Source organism: Temnothorax americanus, unplaced genomic scaffold (genome assembly GCF_048541705.1).
Source record: "Temnothorax americanus isolate GAGA-0224 unplaced genomic scaffold, ASM4854170v1 Scaffold21, whole genome shotgun sequence".
NCBI classification, from domain to species: Eukaryota; Metazoa; Arthropoda; class Insecta; order Hymenoptera; family Formicidae; genus Temnothorax; species Temnothorax americanus.
This window is the reverse complement of record NW_027509349.1, coordinates 1,504,954-1,524,887: the sequence shown is the minus strand read 5'-3', so window position 1 is coordinate 1,524,887 and position 19,934 is coordinate 1,504,954. Positions and strand designations below refer to the sequence as shown.

At 45.7% G+C, this 19,934-nt stretch overlaps 1 protein-coding gene and 1 long non-coding RNA gene across 6 annotated transcripts in view; one reads left to right on the top strand and one right to left on the bottom strand.

The window, feature by feature from the left end:
* The window catches only part of LOC143897925 (uncharacterized), a 125,356-nt gene extending 108,091 nt beyond the window's left edge, over positions 1 to 17,265 (top strand). Inside the window, exon 3 of the long non-coding RNA XR_013257039.1 lies at positions 14,599 to 17,265. This is a non-coding gene — a long non-coding RNA (uncharacterized LOC143897925). The remainder of the gene's footprint in view (positions 1 to 14,598) is intronic.
* The window catches only part of LOC143897921 (LIM/homeobox protein Lhx9-like), an 85,547-nt gene continuing 65,910 nt past the window's right edge, over positions 298 to 19,934 (bottom strand). For 4 of the 5 annotated variants that reach the window (XM_077406902.1, XM_077406903.1, XM_077406898.1 and 1 more), the window contains 3 exons: positions 7,126 to 7,652; positions 4,585 to 4,802; positions 309 to 1,949 (listed from right to left, as the gene is read on the bottom strand). In XM_077406902.1, the coding sequence (XP_077263028.1) occupies positions 1,734 to 1,949; positions 4,585 to 4,802; positions 7,126 to 7,652 (961 nt within the window). In that variant the 3' untranslated portion in view covers positions 309 to 1,733. Of the gene's footprint in view, positions 1,950 to 4,584; positions 4,803 to 7,125; positions 7,653 to 19,934 lie in introns of all 5 variants that reach the window. The other variant, XM_077406901.1, reaches the window with a different exon arrangement.

The window sequence follows — 19,934 nt, the reverse complement described above, 5'->3', positions numbered from 1 at the left end:
GTGAAATTCTGGTTCACCGTCGTGGATTGCACGCCATATCGCGCGACTTTCCATCGCGTCTCCTTCGCGGAAAATCACGGATTCTGTTTGTCGAGAGCCGATTCTATGATCTGCGCGAATAGAAGAATAAAATATGCAATTCTATAATAGATCCAGTTTATGTGTCCCGAAGGAAAAACATTAAACGGCATTTCTGCGCGAAAAAATCATACAAGAATCTTTTAATTTTCGTCGTCACATTTATATTCTCCTATAAACTGTCGCAATAACTCTTATTTATTATTCAGTGGCTATTTTTTAACTTAAATCCACACCGAAGAAACTTTAAGAGTGTTAATTGAAACCTGCGGCTTTAAAGAAAACTCGCGATTAGAAGGAAGATGGTGAGAGGGAGAGACATAGGGAAATACAGACACATACAGACACGCGGCGTATATTGTCAAAATATATTCAATGAAAAAATGATCTTGCAAAAGTTTGGACAATCCTTCCGCATCGTTACAAGGAGGACTAATTAGTAGGAGCAATAATAACAGTAGTGTCCTGCGTAATCCTCATTTACTATTACTTTTACCTCTCGCCTAGAGAAGCACGACCGCTACCGAATGCAATTAATAGGGCCCTACAACCTATAACGGTGCCTTAAGAGAAACGCACGAGGAACGTCCTTTATTTACAGTTAATAACCAGGTAGAACCGTGGGTCGCTTCTTTTATGGGTCTGTCGCGGTCTGATCTTGAGCAATAATTACAATAACTCGCGTTCGCAGCTCATTTTTTTTTCTTTTATAAATAATTATATCCTCCCGTTAAAATCCAGCGTTTCGCTCGAGCGCTCGATAGAGCTTTGATCGATCTTCAAGTTTGTTTATGACGGTATAAATCTCTTTTATTTACAAAAAACATGACACGATCAGAAAAATATAAATCTCGATTATTTGTCAATCGACCAGTAGTATATCAAAAGATTTAGAAACCTGTTTCAAATACTAAGGAAAAGACATATATAGAGAAATAAAAAATAAATAATTAATAATTAATAATTCAACAAGTTAATTGACCCGTCCAATGTAGCCACTACGCTCCTCAATAAATTAAAGATGACAGCAACCGACAGCTCTTCGAGAACTCGCGAAACGCCGGATTTTCACACAGCACTGGTAATGTTCGCGATCCTTAATTAGACTTAGGCGAATAAATAGATCTCGTTCACTAATTACATTGCCCTCAACGAACGACTTTAGTGTTCCGCGACGCGAATTCGCGTCGCAATTCGAGCTACAATAAATACAACGATTTTATTGATTAAAACAAATCTACGCATCGGCGCGTCAAATTTTACAATCGTCTTGATCCGAAGCGAGCGCCTCGAGAAGCCAATTTTCGGCTCGCGGAACGATAACGAGAAGCAAGCTTTTCACTGGTTGAAAGGAAAACTCGCAACTCGGCGCTCTCGAAAAATGCACTCCTCGAAGTCTTGGTGCTCGATCGGTCGTCGCTAATCCGGTCCGCGAATTTTCGCTCGCGGAAACGCTATTCCTCTTTCGCTCTTTTTTTTTTTTACACGCTCACCGACTATTCACAATTCATCGTCCTCACGCACGCACTCGCGAGCGATTATCACTCACGTGCGAGAAACCATCCGGAAGGGTGCACATCCAAATCGACCGATGTCCCGTCGCGGGACGTGGACGCGCGACGCTAGCCAGACAGGACGAATCCGGACGTCAGGGATCACGCGCAGTCCAGGGATGCCAGGGACGCAGGACTGTGGGGACCGCCGAGCATGAAGGGCGGACTCATCGGCGGCCCACCACTTCCGGTGCTGTTCCCGTAGAGCTCAAGGTCGCCGAGATTACCGCCGTCCACCCCGCCGTCGCACTTGTCGGACTTGCCCTCCTGCTTCAGCACCATGCGCCGCCATTTTGCCCGCGCGTTCTGGAACCAGACCTGGGAACAAGACCAGCAGAGGGTTCGGCCGTTACGTATACGACGGCTTGAGTCGTCGCTGAAATTTGCGCGAGCTCGAGAAATCGAATTGTGGGGGGGGGACGCGATTAATCTTAATTAACCCTTAAAGGCTGCATGGTCCATATGGACCTTTGATCGCGCATAAAGCTGGGTCTGATCATCCAAATTTTAAAAAATTATATATGAAATAGAGGTAGAAAAGACTGAAGAATATAATATAGAATTAGAAAAATTGCCAATTATTAATATTAAATTGTCCAAAAACATTAATTTTTGAAGAGTCTCAAGCAATTGAGCCTTTAAGCGTTAATTAATAGGCACAACGTAAACGTTTTGAAGAATAACAGGGATATTAAGTTTACACAACGTTTATGCCATGCTGAAAAGAATGAGCGCTTCTTCATATGCATCCGCAAACGTGCGGTACGTTAGATAAGAGTTCCTCCTCCTATTATTCACGTGCGCGCCTCCGCGAGGCTTTCTCTATGTTCACAATAGATGAAAGACGATGCGATCCCGACGTCGCCATTTTCAAGACAGTCTCCTCCCCCGCGGACTTCCAACGAAAGAACTCGCGAACCGACTACTCGTGCGTGTCCCCCCTCAAGTGCGTGAGCGTGCGCGCGCGCGCCGGCGTCTGTGTGCGCGCGCGGCGGACAAGTATTCGTGCGTTTCGCGATCAATATCAAGCAAGATGGCGACCAAGAACCCTACGAATACAATAGCGCGGCCACCTCCAACCCTCTCCTTCGGCTCGGCGAATGGGCGCAGAAGCGAGGCGATGTAACAACTGGAATGATTGTTATCGAGGAAGATCGGAGAAAACATGGCGATCAGTTTTAAATGACGTCATTTTCCTCTTAAAATTGCTGGGTTTTTTTGTACTTTAGAGAAGACAGCTTTGTTATAGAGGTGTATTATACGCAGACTAGATTTAAGATCTACGTTAAGAATTACGTAGCAAGATTTAAAAGGCCTCAAGGCATGCAAAAAATAAAACAATACTTTTTATTCTTTAATATAATCACTTATTTATAACACTAGAGATCACTGCTTCATCACTGCTTCATCATTTTTTCCCACGCAATTAAGTTTCAATTTTAACAATAAAAAATAATCACTTTTTTTTATTAAAATCTGATTTGACCATTTAAATGAAACGACTAAAACCATTTCAATGACAAAAATTCAGAATATTTTTTAATGGTCTAGAAAAATTAATTCATTGTCTTAAAAATGTATTGAAATAAAAAGTATGATTATATATACAATAATTGAAAATTGATAGCTAATAGAACTGTTTTTCATATTTTGATAATGCATGATTCGATACGTTAGATTTTTCCCTTTACAAACTTCATATTCTAAGAGTGACTAATTAAATCTTCTGTTGTTCTCTGGAACCTCGCGTTGTGAGACCTCGAGAGTTGAAAGCTTCGAAACTTCAAAGAATATTCGAGCTTTGGTACTTTGGAATTCTTGATTGAGTGACTCAAAGTCTTTACAGCCTAGCTCCCTAGCATTCGATCATTACAATTACTGAAATTCAACATTCATTGAAATTAAGTCTATATTTGTAAAAAGTCAAACCGAATATAGAAGGGAACCTCGCCTGACCTAAGCTCCTCGTTTCCATGCCGCTGCGTTTCGCCTCGCCTCATTTACCTTTAAATCGTCAGTATCTCCCGCACTCAATCGTTCTCCCTTTTCATCCGCGCGTCTATGGCACGCTTCACAAAGGAAGGCGCGCGAAACTTTCGTAACAACCTAATAATTTAACGGTAGTGGGTTAACGAGAGCGAGCCGGCGAGCGCGGGTCCGACGCGTTACGACGGAGCTTAGTCGTCCGCCGGGGGGTTTTGACTGTCTCCGGATTGACGCCGGCTCGTAATTACGGAGAAAGGCCGCAGCCTCCTCGTCGACGGAAATATCGCTCCGTTCCGCGCGGTTCTTTTAACTTCGCAGCCACGCCGTACGCGCCGCACTAATTGGGAGAAGCGCGCGTGTCTACGCGCGGCTCGCGTACGTGAATATTTTTATAGGGCGCACCCTCCCGAAATGCGAGCGAGGCAAAAGGATCGAGCGAGAACCACCGGTTATCCATCTTTGGATTTTCCTTTTGCGCTCGGGTCGCCGTGATCTCGTTATTTTTTCACGGTGATTTATATATATGAAGGATCTAATAAGATCCTACATAGTGGATTTTACCCAGTTTTACGAAAATCTAAAGTCATATCAAATCCAATTTGAAATAGATAGAGTTACGAACACTCAGAGTTTCTAAAATCCGATATTTTGTTTGGAGATTCACGGGAGAGACCCAACGTTTCAAAAGTTTAAAATTCCATGTAAGGATTTCGTTCAAACTTTAATTGCACGTAATTAGATCTTATATATACAATGCAATATAATTTGTATCGAGATTAGATACGACTAAAAGTCATAATTTTGTAATTACATCAGCGCGTAACCACTTTCGGAGCTGAACGCGACACGGTTAAGAGCTATAACGAAATCGAAACGAGGAAATTCCAGTTTCAACACCGCGCGGTCGGCTCGCATTAAGAGAAAACGCGGAATCGCGAATGGCATGAGTCGGACGGTCTCTGTTTACCTGCAACACCCTTTTCGGCAAGCCAGTTTTCTGGGAAAGCTGCTTGAGATCCTTCGCGTCGGGATTGTGATTGATCGCGAAGTAGCTCTTCATCGTCCTTAACTGGTGATGCTTGAAGCTCGTTCTCATCCGTTTCGTCCGGCTGTTGGAGCCGGGCATGCCGGGGGTCCCGGGGCCTCCTCTACCGAAGGGCATGTCTATGTAGTCCGCGTTTAGGTCTGCAACATAAATCCAGAAACGGCACCGTCATCGAGATTGGTCGGAGTTCGACTGAAAGCTATTCTAGAATTTAACACGTTGTCTGCCCAGCGAATTTTAACGTGTCTTACGCGACAACAAAATTTTTATAAACATGCATGATAAAAATACTGTATATGATTAAATAAGATTATTATTCTCATGGGTAGTATGTTAAATTGCACACTCTTTACTTTACATTGTTATCTAGATATTTATGTGATTTTATATTAAAATTTTATATTAAATGGCATTTATATTTTTGATAAACGTTTTAAACACCTTCGATCACCAATGACCGTCAGGGCGTCATTGAATCAGGTGCCAGTCATGCACGACAAGCATGACGTATCACGGCAATCAGCCGTGTTAAAGTTTAACCATCTAAGATCTATCTCGAGGAGAATTTAAAAAAAGAACCGAACGAGAGTCAGATACGAAGGAACTCATGTTATTTTATCCCACCGAATCAATTTGCTCGAGCTCGCACGCGCAACGTCGACAGTATCATCCTTGTAGGTAGAGGAGTCGCGATAGATCGGCGTGGCTGTGAATGAGGTGTATCGTGCCTGGAAACTATTTGCTGCATAGAGCTGTAATTGGCCGTGTATCCATCGGCCTTTCGCATACGCTATCTCGCCGTTTTCCTTACCCCTTCCCCCGAGGCCTTTAATCCGCCTCTTTGCGCTCGAGGAGCTAATGAGCTGTGATACGCATCAAACAGCGTTAGAACCCGCTTTCGACGGCGTCGACTCAGCGTGATCGTCGTACTCCAAACCTAGTCGATAACTCTATCCGAGTCGAGCCGAGAATCACGGACTGTATGGAGAATCTCCGAGACAAGGTGACGGACGCAGGATGTTTGATGGATTCGTGAAGTAAACGGTCGTTTTTAGACAATTTTCGGAAAATTATCTCTTTAAAGGCCACAATTCAAGTCTCAACCTCTTGAGGCTACACTATCCACTATATGATCTCGCAACTTTGATCGCGCATAACTCTGGATATAATCAACTAAATTTTAAAAAATTATATGTATATGAAATAGGGGTAGAAGAGACTGAAGTATATAATACATTCACAATTAGAGTAATTGCCAATAATTAATATTAAATTTTCCAAAACCATCAATTTTTGAAAACATTTCGCTTTGGACGCTTTCGTGCTGAAACCATCACTCCATCTTTTTTCAACATGTAATGAGCAATAAAGATGACTATAACGCTTTTATCACGAAAGCGCCCCAAGCGAACGCAGCCTATATATAGACTAGCCTTTAAGGGTTAATTTTTTCCTAACTTCAATTGTAGTTATCTCTCCTGGCCCTTTCCTATTTCTGTCGTAACAAGTTGCGCTTTTTAGTGTTGCAATCCAGCGACACGAAATCCGCTCGTTATCCAGTCGACCGTGGCTTCGCTTATTAAACAATTAATACAAGCAATCTGTACGAACGATTTGTTCCCGCGCAAGACCGCACGCTGCGAACTACAACCATAACTCAGGTGTTACTAAACACACGGCCATTTATCTCGGTCTCGGAAGCATGGTTCGTCGCGGCCCTTAGCGATGGCCATGAAAAATTGCCGGCATGATCCACGATAGATCAGAGACCAGCTTGTGGTACCGGGCGATCACCTGCGCGCCGCCACGATCCTTTTTCACGGCGACACGGCGACATCGAGCGACCTCCTCCAGCGAGGAGCGAGAACGGGGAAAAAAAAAAGAGCGCAGCGAGGAGGTGGCAAGTAAAAGTTTCGACGTCCGCCGTGGTTCTTCGGACCAAAGCCACCAGCCGGTACCCGCCGGCTCGTTCCCACGATCGGTCTCTCGACAATCAACTCGGAAATTGAGTTCTCCCAGCCTAACCGGCGCGCTGCCCACGCGCCGCGCCGCGCACTCCGTCGGGGGACTCGATTCGGGAATTTATGTCTCGCCGACAAATTTTTATCAGGCTTAATCGGTGGCAAGCGTCGCGCGCCCACGCACGCCCGTAAATCACGCCGGGTCGGTCATGCGTTCCCCCGCGTGACGCGATCGGAGGTCACTTTTCGAGAACGACCGACGTATCTGGACCTCACGATCTGCGGACCATCGTGCCGTGCTCGGGCTCGCGAATGGTCCTCCAAACTGCGGGACCACGAGACTTCCGGAATTAAAAATTTTGCAACTTAAATTAGACATTCCAAGACTCCGATTTTTGGAATTTTGTGAAAGAGAAACTCCGTTACCAATTCTTTTTGCGTTCCTCGATTTCGCATTGCTATATACAAAGTGTATAATATAATTAGAAAAAGTCGCACTTACCAAGACTCGCGGTCATACCCTCGAGATCCTTGGGTTTCCTCTTCCTGGGCCTGCCCTTCTGCCTAGGCGGCGGGACCACGGCGGCGGCGCCATTAAAATAGGGCACCTTCGGCGGCGAGGAGGCGTCGGAAGGCGTGGAGGGCTGCAACGGCACCGGGCTGACGTGGCTGTGCGGGTGTTGGGGGTGCATCGAGTGATGTGGGTGCGGTGGCGCGTGATGATGGTGATGATGGTGATGGAGGAACTCGGGCGAGGGGAAGGGCTGGCCGGGGTAGTGCGGCCCGGGCGGGTAGACCGGGACCGGCGGGCTCTGGGCCGGATGCAACTCGGCGCCCATCTCGTAGTGCAGCCGGCAGAGCACGGCGCCGTCCCGCATGCCGAAGTGGTCGCCCTTCGTCAAGAGCACCGCGCACGCCGCGCACGAGAAGCAGCGCACGTGGAAGACGAGCTCGCGCGCGCGCATCACCAGCTCGGACGCCAGGATCGCCGCTTGGCAGCGCGCGCACCGCTTCATGCTGCCGAACATCCTGCGAACACAGAGAGCGGAGATCAATATTATACCCGTGTAACGCACGCTGCACGCTGCGCGGATCCATGTCGAGCGAAGGTCGCGTTTCAGTATACGTTAATGATTACATTTCTAATATTCCTTTGATTTTCACAGTTGAACGTTGGGGAGGACTAGGATGATAGATTATAAAAATTACGCCACGAAAAGAGCTTCTGCTTCGCGGGATCAGAGGACGAGACAAACGTATACGACGCGCGCACACACCTACTATTAAAACTACAGGCAGGGCTTCTGTCCTTCAATAAACCTCTCGCGCTCAGTTAATCGAGAGAAAAGGAGGAAAATAATCTCCACGAAAATGAGCCTCATCGCGACCAGCAGCGTTATCCAATATAAACACATTCCGCACGTCCGGCTGCTATCGCGATATCCCCGTGTCGGTATCGACCAATGTCCTCAATAGAGTTCCGCTAAAGAGAGACGACGGGGGCAGTGAGAAAAAGACGAGAAAAAGCGAGAAGGGGAAAGAAAGAGAGAAAAACGGAGAAGGACGTGCAGGTCGGCCGATCTGCGAAGGCCGGCGAAGATACGTCCGGTGGCCTCGCGCGAACGGGGGAGAGCGGAAGGGCAGAAAGAGAGAGAGAGGAAGGAATATACCGATGCACCGGACGCCGTGACATCGCTACTGCATTAGCGGCACCCTGCAGTCTCCATTACCGGAGCCGGTCGACTATCTGGCCGACAACCACGCCGCGGCTACCTACCTAACCACTTATCTCGCTCCGCGCCTTCCAAATATATTACCACCCCCCGCCCCCCGCGCGCACCCCTACTAAAGAACCTAGATAAAGACGTGGCCCGATCTTATAACGCCGATCCCGAAGCCGGTCCTCCCCCGGTACGCGGACGCGCGCGGCCCTTTACGACGTCCCCCCGGTGCCGGGGTATCGGATCGGAAATGGACGATTTCGGGGACGCGACGGTAGAACGAGCGGCGCGATACGCGCGTTCCGTCGCGGAGAGAAAGGACGCGGCAGAAAAGCTCCGCGCGGTCCTCAACCTCCGCCGCGAGTCTCGTGGGTCATTACATGTTCACGTTTAAATTGATGAAGTATCTTGTCTTGGTGCGCTAAACCTCCATTTTTTTTCCATGTTCCTCATTATTTTGTTGCACTTAACCCGGGAGCATACGCCTGATTTTTTTTTCTTTTTTTTACATAAGTGGTCACTTGGGATAATTTTTAAACCGTATAATTAAAAGTCATTTTTATTGATTACATATTGCATACTTTTTATTGTTCTAATTTGTTGGTATTTGAGGATAAAATGTATATAGAATTACTCAATATTTTCTGAAAAAAAAGGAAGGAGAAATAAAAAAAAATTCATTTTTTCGATACTGGGGGTGTAAAATTCACCCCAGGCGCCCATTCCCGGGTTAATTTAGAGACCTTGATTTTATTTTCAAATTGATGGATTCTGAAATCTCGAAACTTTGACATTTACGGTTTTTCACATCTTATTCGACGCGAAGATTTCACTCCAGACTTTTCGGTCGTCGTCAAGCCCCTTGAACGATTGATGGATACGCTCGCGGTGTTGCAAGTGAAATTTCCACAGATCGACGAGAATGAGATACCTAGATGAGGACAAAGGGAGGATGTGAATGTATGAAATGCCGCTCGCGATAGAATCTGCATGATTGGAAAATAAAGAAATGCGGAACAAATACATTCGCACAAGAGAAACGGCTGTTGGAACAGGATAATCTGCATAAATAAAAGTTACGTAAATCGACCGTTGACGGAAATACGAATAAGATGAAAATAGTTATTCTGCTAAAAATGTATTCTGGATTTTGCAACCATAATGAAAATAAATTAAAATATATGAAAATGCGAATACACACATATACGATTAAGATTTCCAAAAAGAAGTAATTTGAAGTGACGATACCTATTTATAAAGGTATAGGATATTCTTTCTGACAGTTCCAGAACGAAAGAGAATCGTATAAATTCGAAGGGCTGTGTTGTGTGAGACTAACCGCACTAGGTTTCCCGCTCCTTCGAGGGGCTCTTGACTCGAGACACATTGTTATCGTCTCTGATCCTATTGACTACCCTACCCTCCAATGGGGCGATGACCACGGGTGCGGCTGCTTCGTCTCCAACGGCGTGTAAGACCGCATATTTTCACCTAATCGGATCTGTCGTACCCTGTTCGCTAATCGAGCGAGATACCGCTGGTTGAAGAAAATTGAAAGTGAAAAATACGTGGTAACAATAGATGTACAGTTAAGAAAGAAACACACAACAAGCAAAGCTATTAAAAAAATATTTTATCAATATATATCACGATGATGATGAGAGAGATTCCTTTAATTCCTAAGTAGAATATCCTAAGAGGAAGCCTCCTAAGAAGTTTTAACTTCGCTTTAAACTTAAATATGCGGGTAATTAGGCCACTTTAGCACGGTGGCACTGGGAAGGTACACAAAGCAGTTGTCAGCTGCGTAGAACAATAGCTTAACGTTTCTTCCAATAGACAGAGCCAATACATATAATAAGTATATGAAAATATTTTTCTAAAAGATACAAACAATATTAACGATATTTTGAGAAAGGATTAGAAGAGAAGTCAAAAGAACGGTACCGTAACGACAGACAATTTAACAATTCAAATACTAAAGCTGTCCACTTAACACTACAAACGCTTCGAAGCATTCTTCTTCTCTTTTCTTTGAAGAAAATGAAGAAAGAAGGAGAAGATTAGCTCTTATCAAAGCATTTGTAGCATCAAATGGACTGCAACCTATAAGTGTGACGGAGACAGCGCAATCAAAACGGACTTATCATCGCGAGAGTTTCAACTAGATAACTTTCTGCCGCTAATCCATCGTCAACAGGTGAGATCGGCGTTTTCCGGAAGGAGTGTATTTCACGCCCCCCGGGGGGGGGGCTACTACAAGCGGAAACACGAGACGTGGCGTGAAACAGTGCGAGACAGTCGCGATATGACGCATATAACGCGAACCAAAGCCCTCGCAACCCAACCGTGTTACCCTCAAAATCCCATAAAACATTCATCCCCCCCCCCTTATTTATACTTCTCTCAATGAAACACCACACCCCGTGCTTTTGCGAGCGTCCGACCGATCCGACCAGCCCATCCCGAATGAAACGTTTCGCCGGGGCGATCCGGGAATCCGCAGACTTCGGGGCCCCCCCGTCGAACGTGACCTGGAGGCGGTTTTTCGGGACCTTTCGTCACCTCTAAGGCCCCGTCGAGCCGGATGAATGAACCGGGGCCCCGGCGAACAATCTCATTCCGGGTCTTCATCCTCTCGGCTTGGGACAAGACGGAGCGGCGAGCGGGAGAGAGGGGTGGAGGCAGGGGGAGGAGGGGAGGAACGCCCGCAGAGTTTTACAAGATGCACCATATGCGATACATTATTATACAATGCGGGAGAGAGAGGCGCGCTCTAAGCGCGCCACAGTCGCTCTCACCTCCGAAGGGGGAGAAAAGGGCGGCGGAAATCCTTTATGGAGCTCGCGCCAAGCGCGGCGGACCGCTCGCCGCGCGTTCGCACACTCGGACCACGTGGACTCGCCTTGCTCTCTTTCTTCTCTTTCAGTCCTTTCTTCTTCCGGTCCCGAAAAAGAGACGGAGAGAGACGGTCGCTCTCTTTTCTCCCGGTTTTCCGGGAGGGGAAGCGGGGCGCGTCGCGCAACGAGAGAGAGATTTCTTCTCATGCACGCGAGATCGGCCGCAGAAACTCCTTATTCGCATTTCCATGTAACGTCCGACGTGTCGCGACTCCTGAGAGTCTTGAGCACAGTATGATAATTGACGGTCAGAGTTCACGTGTGGCGTATCGCCGAACGACTTCCTCATTCTTTCGCGACGACGCTGCGAGAGACAAACAACCGCATCTGGCTACCGCGAGAGGCCGATTCTTACGGCGGTCCAGATTCGCCATTTACATGGCGACATTAGCGCTGACGCATTCGCGATGCCGGGCGAATGGAACCGGAGTATCGATGTCACACTTTAGCGTCCTTACGCCCATGCATCCGTTTCATCCGCTTTTTTACGTCGGCCCGTGTGTCGCCGGCGAATTTCTCAAACCGCTCGCGCACATTTATTTCGCGCGCCGCGCCACAATCGGCGGATCTGCCCGATTAGATCTGCGCGGCCGCGGTTATCGTCAGATGCATTAATTACGGGTGTAGCCGGGGGGAATTCCGCTCGGCAGCAGCGCTCCGCGCTGCCTCTCTCGACGGCTTTTATCGTGGAAATAATAATTTACGGCATCGGTGTCGCCAGGCAAGGCCGGAGCCGCTTAATCCCCGAACGCGCGCGCAGAAAACGGGTTGCCGCGCAGAAAATGTATATCGGAGGCCGCGATACAGGGTGTCCCGAGATGCGATCTCGCGGCTGTTATACACATACACGCGCGATTTCGGAGCCGGTCTTTTCCCAGGGACAGGGAATTTTAGCGCGGGATCAACCAGGTACCTGCTCCTATTATTTTAATACGGCATCATTACCGATCACATCAAGATAATAAATTAATCAATGAAAAAATTTGTGACAAAAAATATGCCCGATGATATTTGCTCTTGTAATAATGCTGGCGATATTTACATGGAAAGTACTGACTATTTGTCTTGATAATGATCGTTTTGACAGTTTTTATGTAAGCCAAAATTTATTCTACGGTATTTATATCGGCAATTATTTATATTAATCGTAATATATGTATTACATAATGCGAATATATGTACGAGTAAAATGTTTGCTAGCAAAAATGTTACCATCATAAAATATCTACAAATATATTAAATTTTATATTGTGTTACATGTTATACATTAGCAGAACTATTCGCATTGTTTGGACACTGCGTATATAGCGAACCGCGCATGTACGGATAAACGTCGTCAGGCCTTCGTTGCTTTTGGATATCCAAGCGCTGACTAATACGACCAGAAACACGGGGCACCATAAAGTGCGTACAGAATCTGTATCAAGGTTGCTGACCATATCTCTACGCGACATAACAGAACGACGCGTCAGCATTTCCGATTCGCGAATACCTATCTAGTTCCCGTGAAAACTTCAAGTTTTCCAACATCAATTTGTATTTTCCACACTCGTATTTCTCGTACGAGGATTCCCGAGGGGGGAATAAACTCAAAATCCCAAGAGCCTTGGGTTCCAAGCGCCTCAAAAAGATAATTCGCATGAACTATGTCACGTATATGTGTAATATTTTGATACTCTTACTTATCCATCCCCTCATTATGTTCGTGTTACTTGGCGTAATCATCAATTTAGAAACTAACGTTCCCGCGACGATCGAAGATTGTGCATGAAAATCGCTGTCAGCGAATAACGTAGTCTTAACAGCGGGCAAAACAGGCGCGCTCGCGTGTATACGGCGTTATTAACGACACAGACGCGCTCGCCGGAAGTGCTCGGCGAAAGAACACCTGATGAATGATTTTAGCGTTAATCCCGAGCGACTCGTTCGACACGGCGCTGGGGCTTGCGCGGAGTTCGACGCGCTCGAGTATTTTTTTTTTCCCTTTCCTTTCCTTCGGCCCCGCTACCTCCTCGCACGTTTTATTTTATGAATAATGTAGCGACAGCCCGCGGACGTTCCAGCCTGGGGCCCGGGGACGCTTCGCGCGCAACCACAGTGCGGACACACGCTGCGCGTGGGACGCTCTACGTGACCGCTACCGGCAGTGCATGTGCTCGCATTAATCTAGATCACGGGCGCTATATCACCCGACCGCCTTCTTATTGGCATACCACGCGAATGAGCAGGGCCTTCTCCCTTCGGTTAACGTACAAATAATATATTGCGAGACATTGACGCCCGTTCCTATCCTCGGCGACATCTCGATTCCGTTTATATTATGTCAGGGTCCTGAATCCCTGGCTGCTCCTGGCAGATCTTCTGATCGGAATTAGGTATCCACGGAATATTCCGCATATTGTGAAAAAAAAACATGCGAGTAATTAATTAAAATTCCTTTTTCTAAAATATTTTTGTGTAAACGTGCATATATTTTTTATCGCATTTCATAAATTAGCAAGTCGATCTTTGCTTCTTTCCGAATTCTTTGATTTTCCTGTGATGCTTAGATCTCTTTCCGTACTATTGTCGGTTTTACTCGACTGAATCCTAACCATGATGACTCCTGCAAATATAGACAATTTCTTCTTGCTATGTTCCTTATTCTTTTAACAAAATTTTTTAAATAATAAATCAATCCTTATATCTTTTCTCACGTTTTCGAGTTCTTCCATTCTCGTATTCTTATAGATTTCCACTCCATTATTGGTTCCACTCGACTGAATTCTACGACTTGTAGATCACTGCAAATCTTAGCAAATTTCTGCACGCTATATTCCTTTTATAAGGAGAAGCCAATGTTTCATTCCTTCTTTACCAAAGTCATCGCAGAAATGTGACTCCAGCTTCCAACTTAACTTACCTGCTACATTAAATAAAAGTCAGTAGCGATCTACCAGCGGAGGAACGATCTCGCTGCTCGTACACCGAGTACATGGCTTTACACGGAGCTGGACGCGTGGATTTATGCTTCCGCGATTGGAGACAATCTTGTATCATATCTCATCGGACGTTGTAATAGATGCGGGAAATTATAAAGTTGTAATTTATCCGGAACGCGCTTCTCGCGTTCGCCACCGATGGCAACTATGCATTTCAAACGTAATTTATGATTCCACCTGATAAAAGGATGACCAAGCCTCTCTTATCCGGGAAGAACACTCCAGAGCAGGACACAAGGATAATTTTACGAGTCATTTTAAAACACTTCATCTGAAGTGTATATCCGCTTAGAAACATTTTAGCTCGTGTAGGTTTGGACCACAGATTTCTTTCGTTAATAGAGTCGAAATTAATGAAACTTTTAAGTTTCAGAGTCCGCGAGGATCCCAAGACTGAAGATGCCACATTCCGGAGGAACAACGAAGCGCCGGAGACCCTCTCGCATTCCTCGTATTCGTTGTCTACTGCAGCGCCACTTATGTAACCCGCCCTTTTACGCCATAAATCTCCGCCCCCGTTTTACGGGGGAGCGCCGAGCTGAGCCGAGCCGAGCGCGATGTAACCCATGCACACGTAGGATTACGAAGTCGCGGGCCTGTAAGTCACGCGACGCAAGCTGGCAATCTCCAGTTGTCCATCTTGCGCGGCGGTGGCTCACCGCAACGGTAACACGATACTTTCGCGGGTGAAGAAGGACGAGTTGGGAGGAGGGGATGGTTTATGCGGTGACGCTCGCGATTCCGCTGGCGAACGGCGCGAGACCCCCGTCGGCCCCCGGGACCTCCGTTCGCGGAGGGAACGCCGCACCGCCGCACCGCCGCACCCCCTGCCGAGATACGCGCCGAATCCCCGATGAATATACGGCGATGAGCGACGACCGGCCGCTCGTAAAAACCACCAACGAATTCCCGCCGAGACGCGAGAACGGAGTTTATATCCGCGGTTCTCTTCCTCGAGCTGAATTTTTTTGCTGTTATTCGGTGTTGATTAAAAAAATTTTTTAAATGTTAAATAAAACATTTTAAAAATTTCATTTATGTATTTGTGAAAATATCGAGAACGGCAATTTTCCTAATTAATTTTTCTTTATGACACGTGAGATGTTTTCCGGATACAATAATTCGCGTAAAGTTAGGTAAAGTTAAATTAAGTTATCGAATTTTTCTTTCGGAAGGTAGCGCGTACCCTTCGATAATACGGGGCGATGTTGAGCATGTTCGAGCTCAGGTCACCGCGTTTCGCCGAATTAATATCGCAGGGGTGTCCGGTGGTGCGGACGGACAAACGGATACTAGCGGGGCGCCATTGTCCGTGAATCTGATAACGCGAGCTGGTACATCGCCGACGGGGAAGGACCGACCTCGTCCGCGTTCTCCTCGGCGATGCGTAAAGCGGGGCCCCCGCGCGTGCAGGTGTCGCCTGTACAAATACGCCTGTTATCTCACGGGATCTCTACTACATCGAAGTATCGCGCCGATCACTTGCGTCCTGTCATCTGTAATAAAGAGACTAGCTGTGTTCCAACTGAGCGGATATAATTCACTCGTCGAGGACTTCCAAGAGGATCCCCCTCCCCCCCCGCCTTGATGTCTCAATCAGCTGGACGCCGCCGTTTGTGAAAACTGAAGAGAATTGTCTTTGTTTTCAAGAGACAAATGCTTCCAAATACAAGGAATTTGAAACCTATTACTCGCAATTAAATTTTGGAATCTAGAAGCGAACCCGACAGAGATAAGTTTCATAACTTTAAACTTCAACAAATTGAAGATTTCACAGCTGTACCTATGGTCCGTTACAGTGCCACAATATAGTGCGTCGCGATTAGGGTGATTTGCAATATCCGAAAGTTCTAAAGCGCCGAAGTTTCGAAATGTCAAAAGGAAGCAATCACCAGTTTCCTCGAGTGTCGAAGTAGTTTCGCAGGTAGAAAACGACGCTTCAGTTTCTCACCGTATCGAGTCCCCGGAAATTCCAAGGGCGCGAAGGGGGGATGGGGTTATACCATAAAATTTCCAAAGTTCTAAAGTTCCAAAGTCACGATGACGAAGAGGAGGCATAAGCCCGGGCCGCGCGGTACCGATTACCGCGATCCAAGAAAAGGGTCGAGAGATACTGCGACACCGGAATGGCTACCGATGATGCATGCGTCCCCGCGATGCGTTACGGTGCGCGAGAGTCGCCCGGCCGGTCGTTGCGCGTGTATTATGTTACCCTGCTCGTTCCGTCGGTGCCGCGACACGTGTGCCGGCCGCGGTCGTGACTCCGTCGTCATATTTATGTCCCACGGCCACGTTTCTGTACCCTTTCGGGGCCAGAGAGAACGTTGAAATTCTCGGGAGACACCGCGGAGATTCGAGCGCGTTAGCTTAACCGTTATCGTTATCGAGGCTTAATCATCACCGAAGGTGTCTTTATAAGTACAAATCTGGAAGTCTATTAAGTTTCAGGATTTTACACCCTTTTAGAGAACTGTCTTTTGTCTTCAAGAGACAAATGCCTCCGAATATAAGGAATTTGAAACTCGTTACTCACAGTCAAACTTTGGAATCTAGAAGTGAACCCGACAGATAAGTTTCATAATTTTAGATTCAATTAACAAATTCAAGATTTCACAGCTGTACGGTCCATTACAGTGCCACGATATAGCGTCGCGATTAGGGAGATTTGTAATATTCAGAACAGTTTGTCTTCATTTCGAGTTTTTATTGAAGCTTCGAGATTGCGTATTTGCGAATTTAGCTCTGTTTCAATTTTGGAACGCATCGTGAACTTCAAGTTAGTCGACCCTTGGAAAGCTACGGTTTATTTTCCATAATAACGTAGTATTCATGAGCACAAATTACGCTTATTTTAGCAAGGGTATCGCGATACTGATCCTCGTTTTATCGGAGCAGCGCGATTCTCGCGCAGTGCAACGAAGGCGAGATGCAGCGAGTCGCCGGCGCATCTTAATTATAAGGGTTAAATTATGAGCGGGTTCCCGGCGCTGAAATATTTGTGTGTTCGCCAGCCGAGGGTTATGGCTCAATTACCACTCGCTATTTCCTTTGCGAGCCGTTGATTTAAAACGGCAACTTCCCACAACGGAAACAGCGTCCGGTGATCATCGCCGCGCGGACGACAGAATTCGCGCGAGAAACTTGTTTCGCCGTCTCTTTAACAAGATCCCCGTTACTGATAACGATCAAACAGTTTCGCTTTCAAAACCAAGGAGAATTCAAACGTGGATTCGTAAACCTAATAATACTGAATGACAGAGCACAACTATTTAGCTATATTATTCGTGCTAAAACATTTAAAAATGCTTAATAAGAAAAGTATTTATGCCTCGACAAAAATTACGAGAATTGGGATTCTAAATCGGGCATCTTTGGAAGTTTCCAAAGTAATTAAACAGGAGGATTATTAAAAGTGTCAAGTGGCTCAAATTTGCTTTCAAGTACAGCTTATTCAAAGGCTCAAACATTGTCAGAAGATAGCAAGACTCGAATGTTCGAAAGATTAAAAAAATTCGAAGGTCTGTGTTTCAAGATGAAGAAGCAATAGGGTCAAAAACTGGGCGAGGCCTGGAATCGCGGCTCGAAGAAACACATTGCAGTTGAAAAGCCACGGATTCCTCAATCACATTGTTCTCCCCTTTTCTTCCACTTTTTTTCGTCCTTTCCGCTCCGTTCGTCGACGCAACTGTAGACGGATGAGAATCGAAGCGTGTCTATACTCTTGATCGCTGATGAATCGCGCTAATGCATTTAATGAATGAGCAGATACACGTTTCAGATCCGGTGGTACGTACACCTGAATTCCGTGTGCCATTCGATGCTCTCTTTTTTTATGAAGGGAAGGTAAATGCACCAGCTGCGAGCGTTATTTACGTTAAGTGCTGCGTGAAATTAGTTACGAATGAGTGCAGATGATTATGATGGTGTACGGGAGGTACTGGAATCATCGAATAACAACCCCCCCGTGGTCCATCTCGATGAAAAATTAACATTGCGCAATAAAGGCTTCATTAAGGGGTAAAGGATCAAACGCGGAGGTTCATCAGAGATTACACCCAACTTTCTGATATCTAAGCGCACTTACTAATCAAGTATGCTTTTTAAGGCGCTTCCCGAATCTACTAATCGTTCGGTCCAGTTTTTTAATCATTATATAGCGAGTGCAATGACCGTGGCATTGATGTTAATTATTGATCCAAGAAATAAAGACTCTCGACAAATTCAAAGATGATCGAGAGTAAAACGGGAACGCGAGGCTGATCGGGATTCACGACGACTCGGGTGGAGCGGTGGAGTTTCCTTACGACCGCCATGTGTAAGGGAGTCGCGCTCGATAAATTATGCGTGTCCAGCGTCCCACGTGGTTGCGAGAGTGCGGCCGATAAATAACCAGTGGCGAAGGAAAGTGCGAGGGCTGAGCGCCCTACACCGGCGATCACTTCAACGGCTATCCATAACGAAAATAAACCTACCGCGAAATCTACATTCTAACAAATCCGATCCGACGCATCCTTCGCTACTCGGAATCGTCGGCAAGTTTAACGACTTCGTCCCTCTCGTTTTTCGCGCTGCCGCGGCCGACACGCGGAAGCCCGGGAATTTTCAGAGAGAACGCTACGCGCTTATATATCCATATATTATTATATAAATTTTCCTCGAACTCTTAAAGAAATCATAAAAATTTTTGCATAATTTTTATATGTATATATTAATATCTATTTGAATTATCAAGCATCTCCATTACTCTCTCGGTACTTTCAAAATTTAGATTTTTATAAATTTTGTAGAACTTTATATCTTGTAGAAGCTCGTAGTTTTTATAAGCTTTGGCATTTTTATGGCTTTACAATTCTGCAATGTTGAAGCTGCAGCAAATTTAAATTCTCATATACCTACATAATTTCGCGTTTTGGTACTCTCTGGCATAATTCTAGATCTCTGTATATATGTGCCGACTTTGATGTGTGTTGCATTCACCTGAATTCACGGAAACGTGAATTTTTGCAATTTTGTGTTCTTTCATTCACGCCTCGATTAAGGACGTTCTCTCGTCCTTATACTAAGAGAAAATCGATTTTCTTAGGATTTTCTTGAAACTGTGAATATACGTTAATTTAGGTGTGCTTTATGCGTGGTATAAATTTCAGTACCTCTTCCGGCATAAAAAATCAAGATACTGAGACTCAAAGTTTCAACTTTTACTAATGAAAAGGTTTTCCAGGCCAAACGGTAAGAGATACGAGGTTGGCCAAGAGGACCAAAGTTGCTCTCGTCGAGTTCTATAAGGAAAACATGCCAAAACTAAAAAAAATTAAATTAAAAATTTTTTTTTTTAAATTTTGAAGCTCAGTATCTTGATTTTTTATACCGGTAGAGGTACTGAAATTTATACCACGCATAAAGCACACTTAAATTAACGTATATTCACAGTTTCAAGAAAATCCTAAGAAAATCGATCTTCTTTGGTATAAGGACGAGAGAACGTCCTTAACAGCAAATGTACAGTTCGCCGTGCGTCGTGGATCGAAGCACGACGAAGGCGCGCTCGAGAAAAATGTACGGGCAAGAAGGAGGGGAAAAAAAGAGCGAGAGAAGGTAGAACGGAAAAAGAAACAAGGGGAAAGGGGAGCAAGAAAGGAACGGAACAGTCCAGGAAGCTCTTACTTCCTCGGCGTGCAACGATCTCTTTACGGGCAAGCAATTTTTACG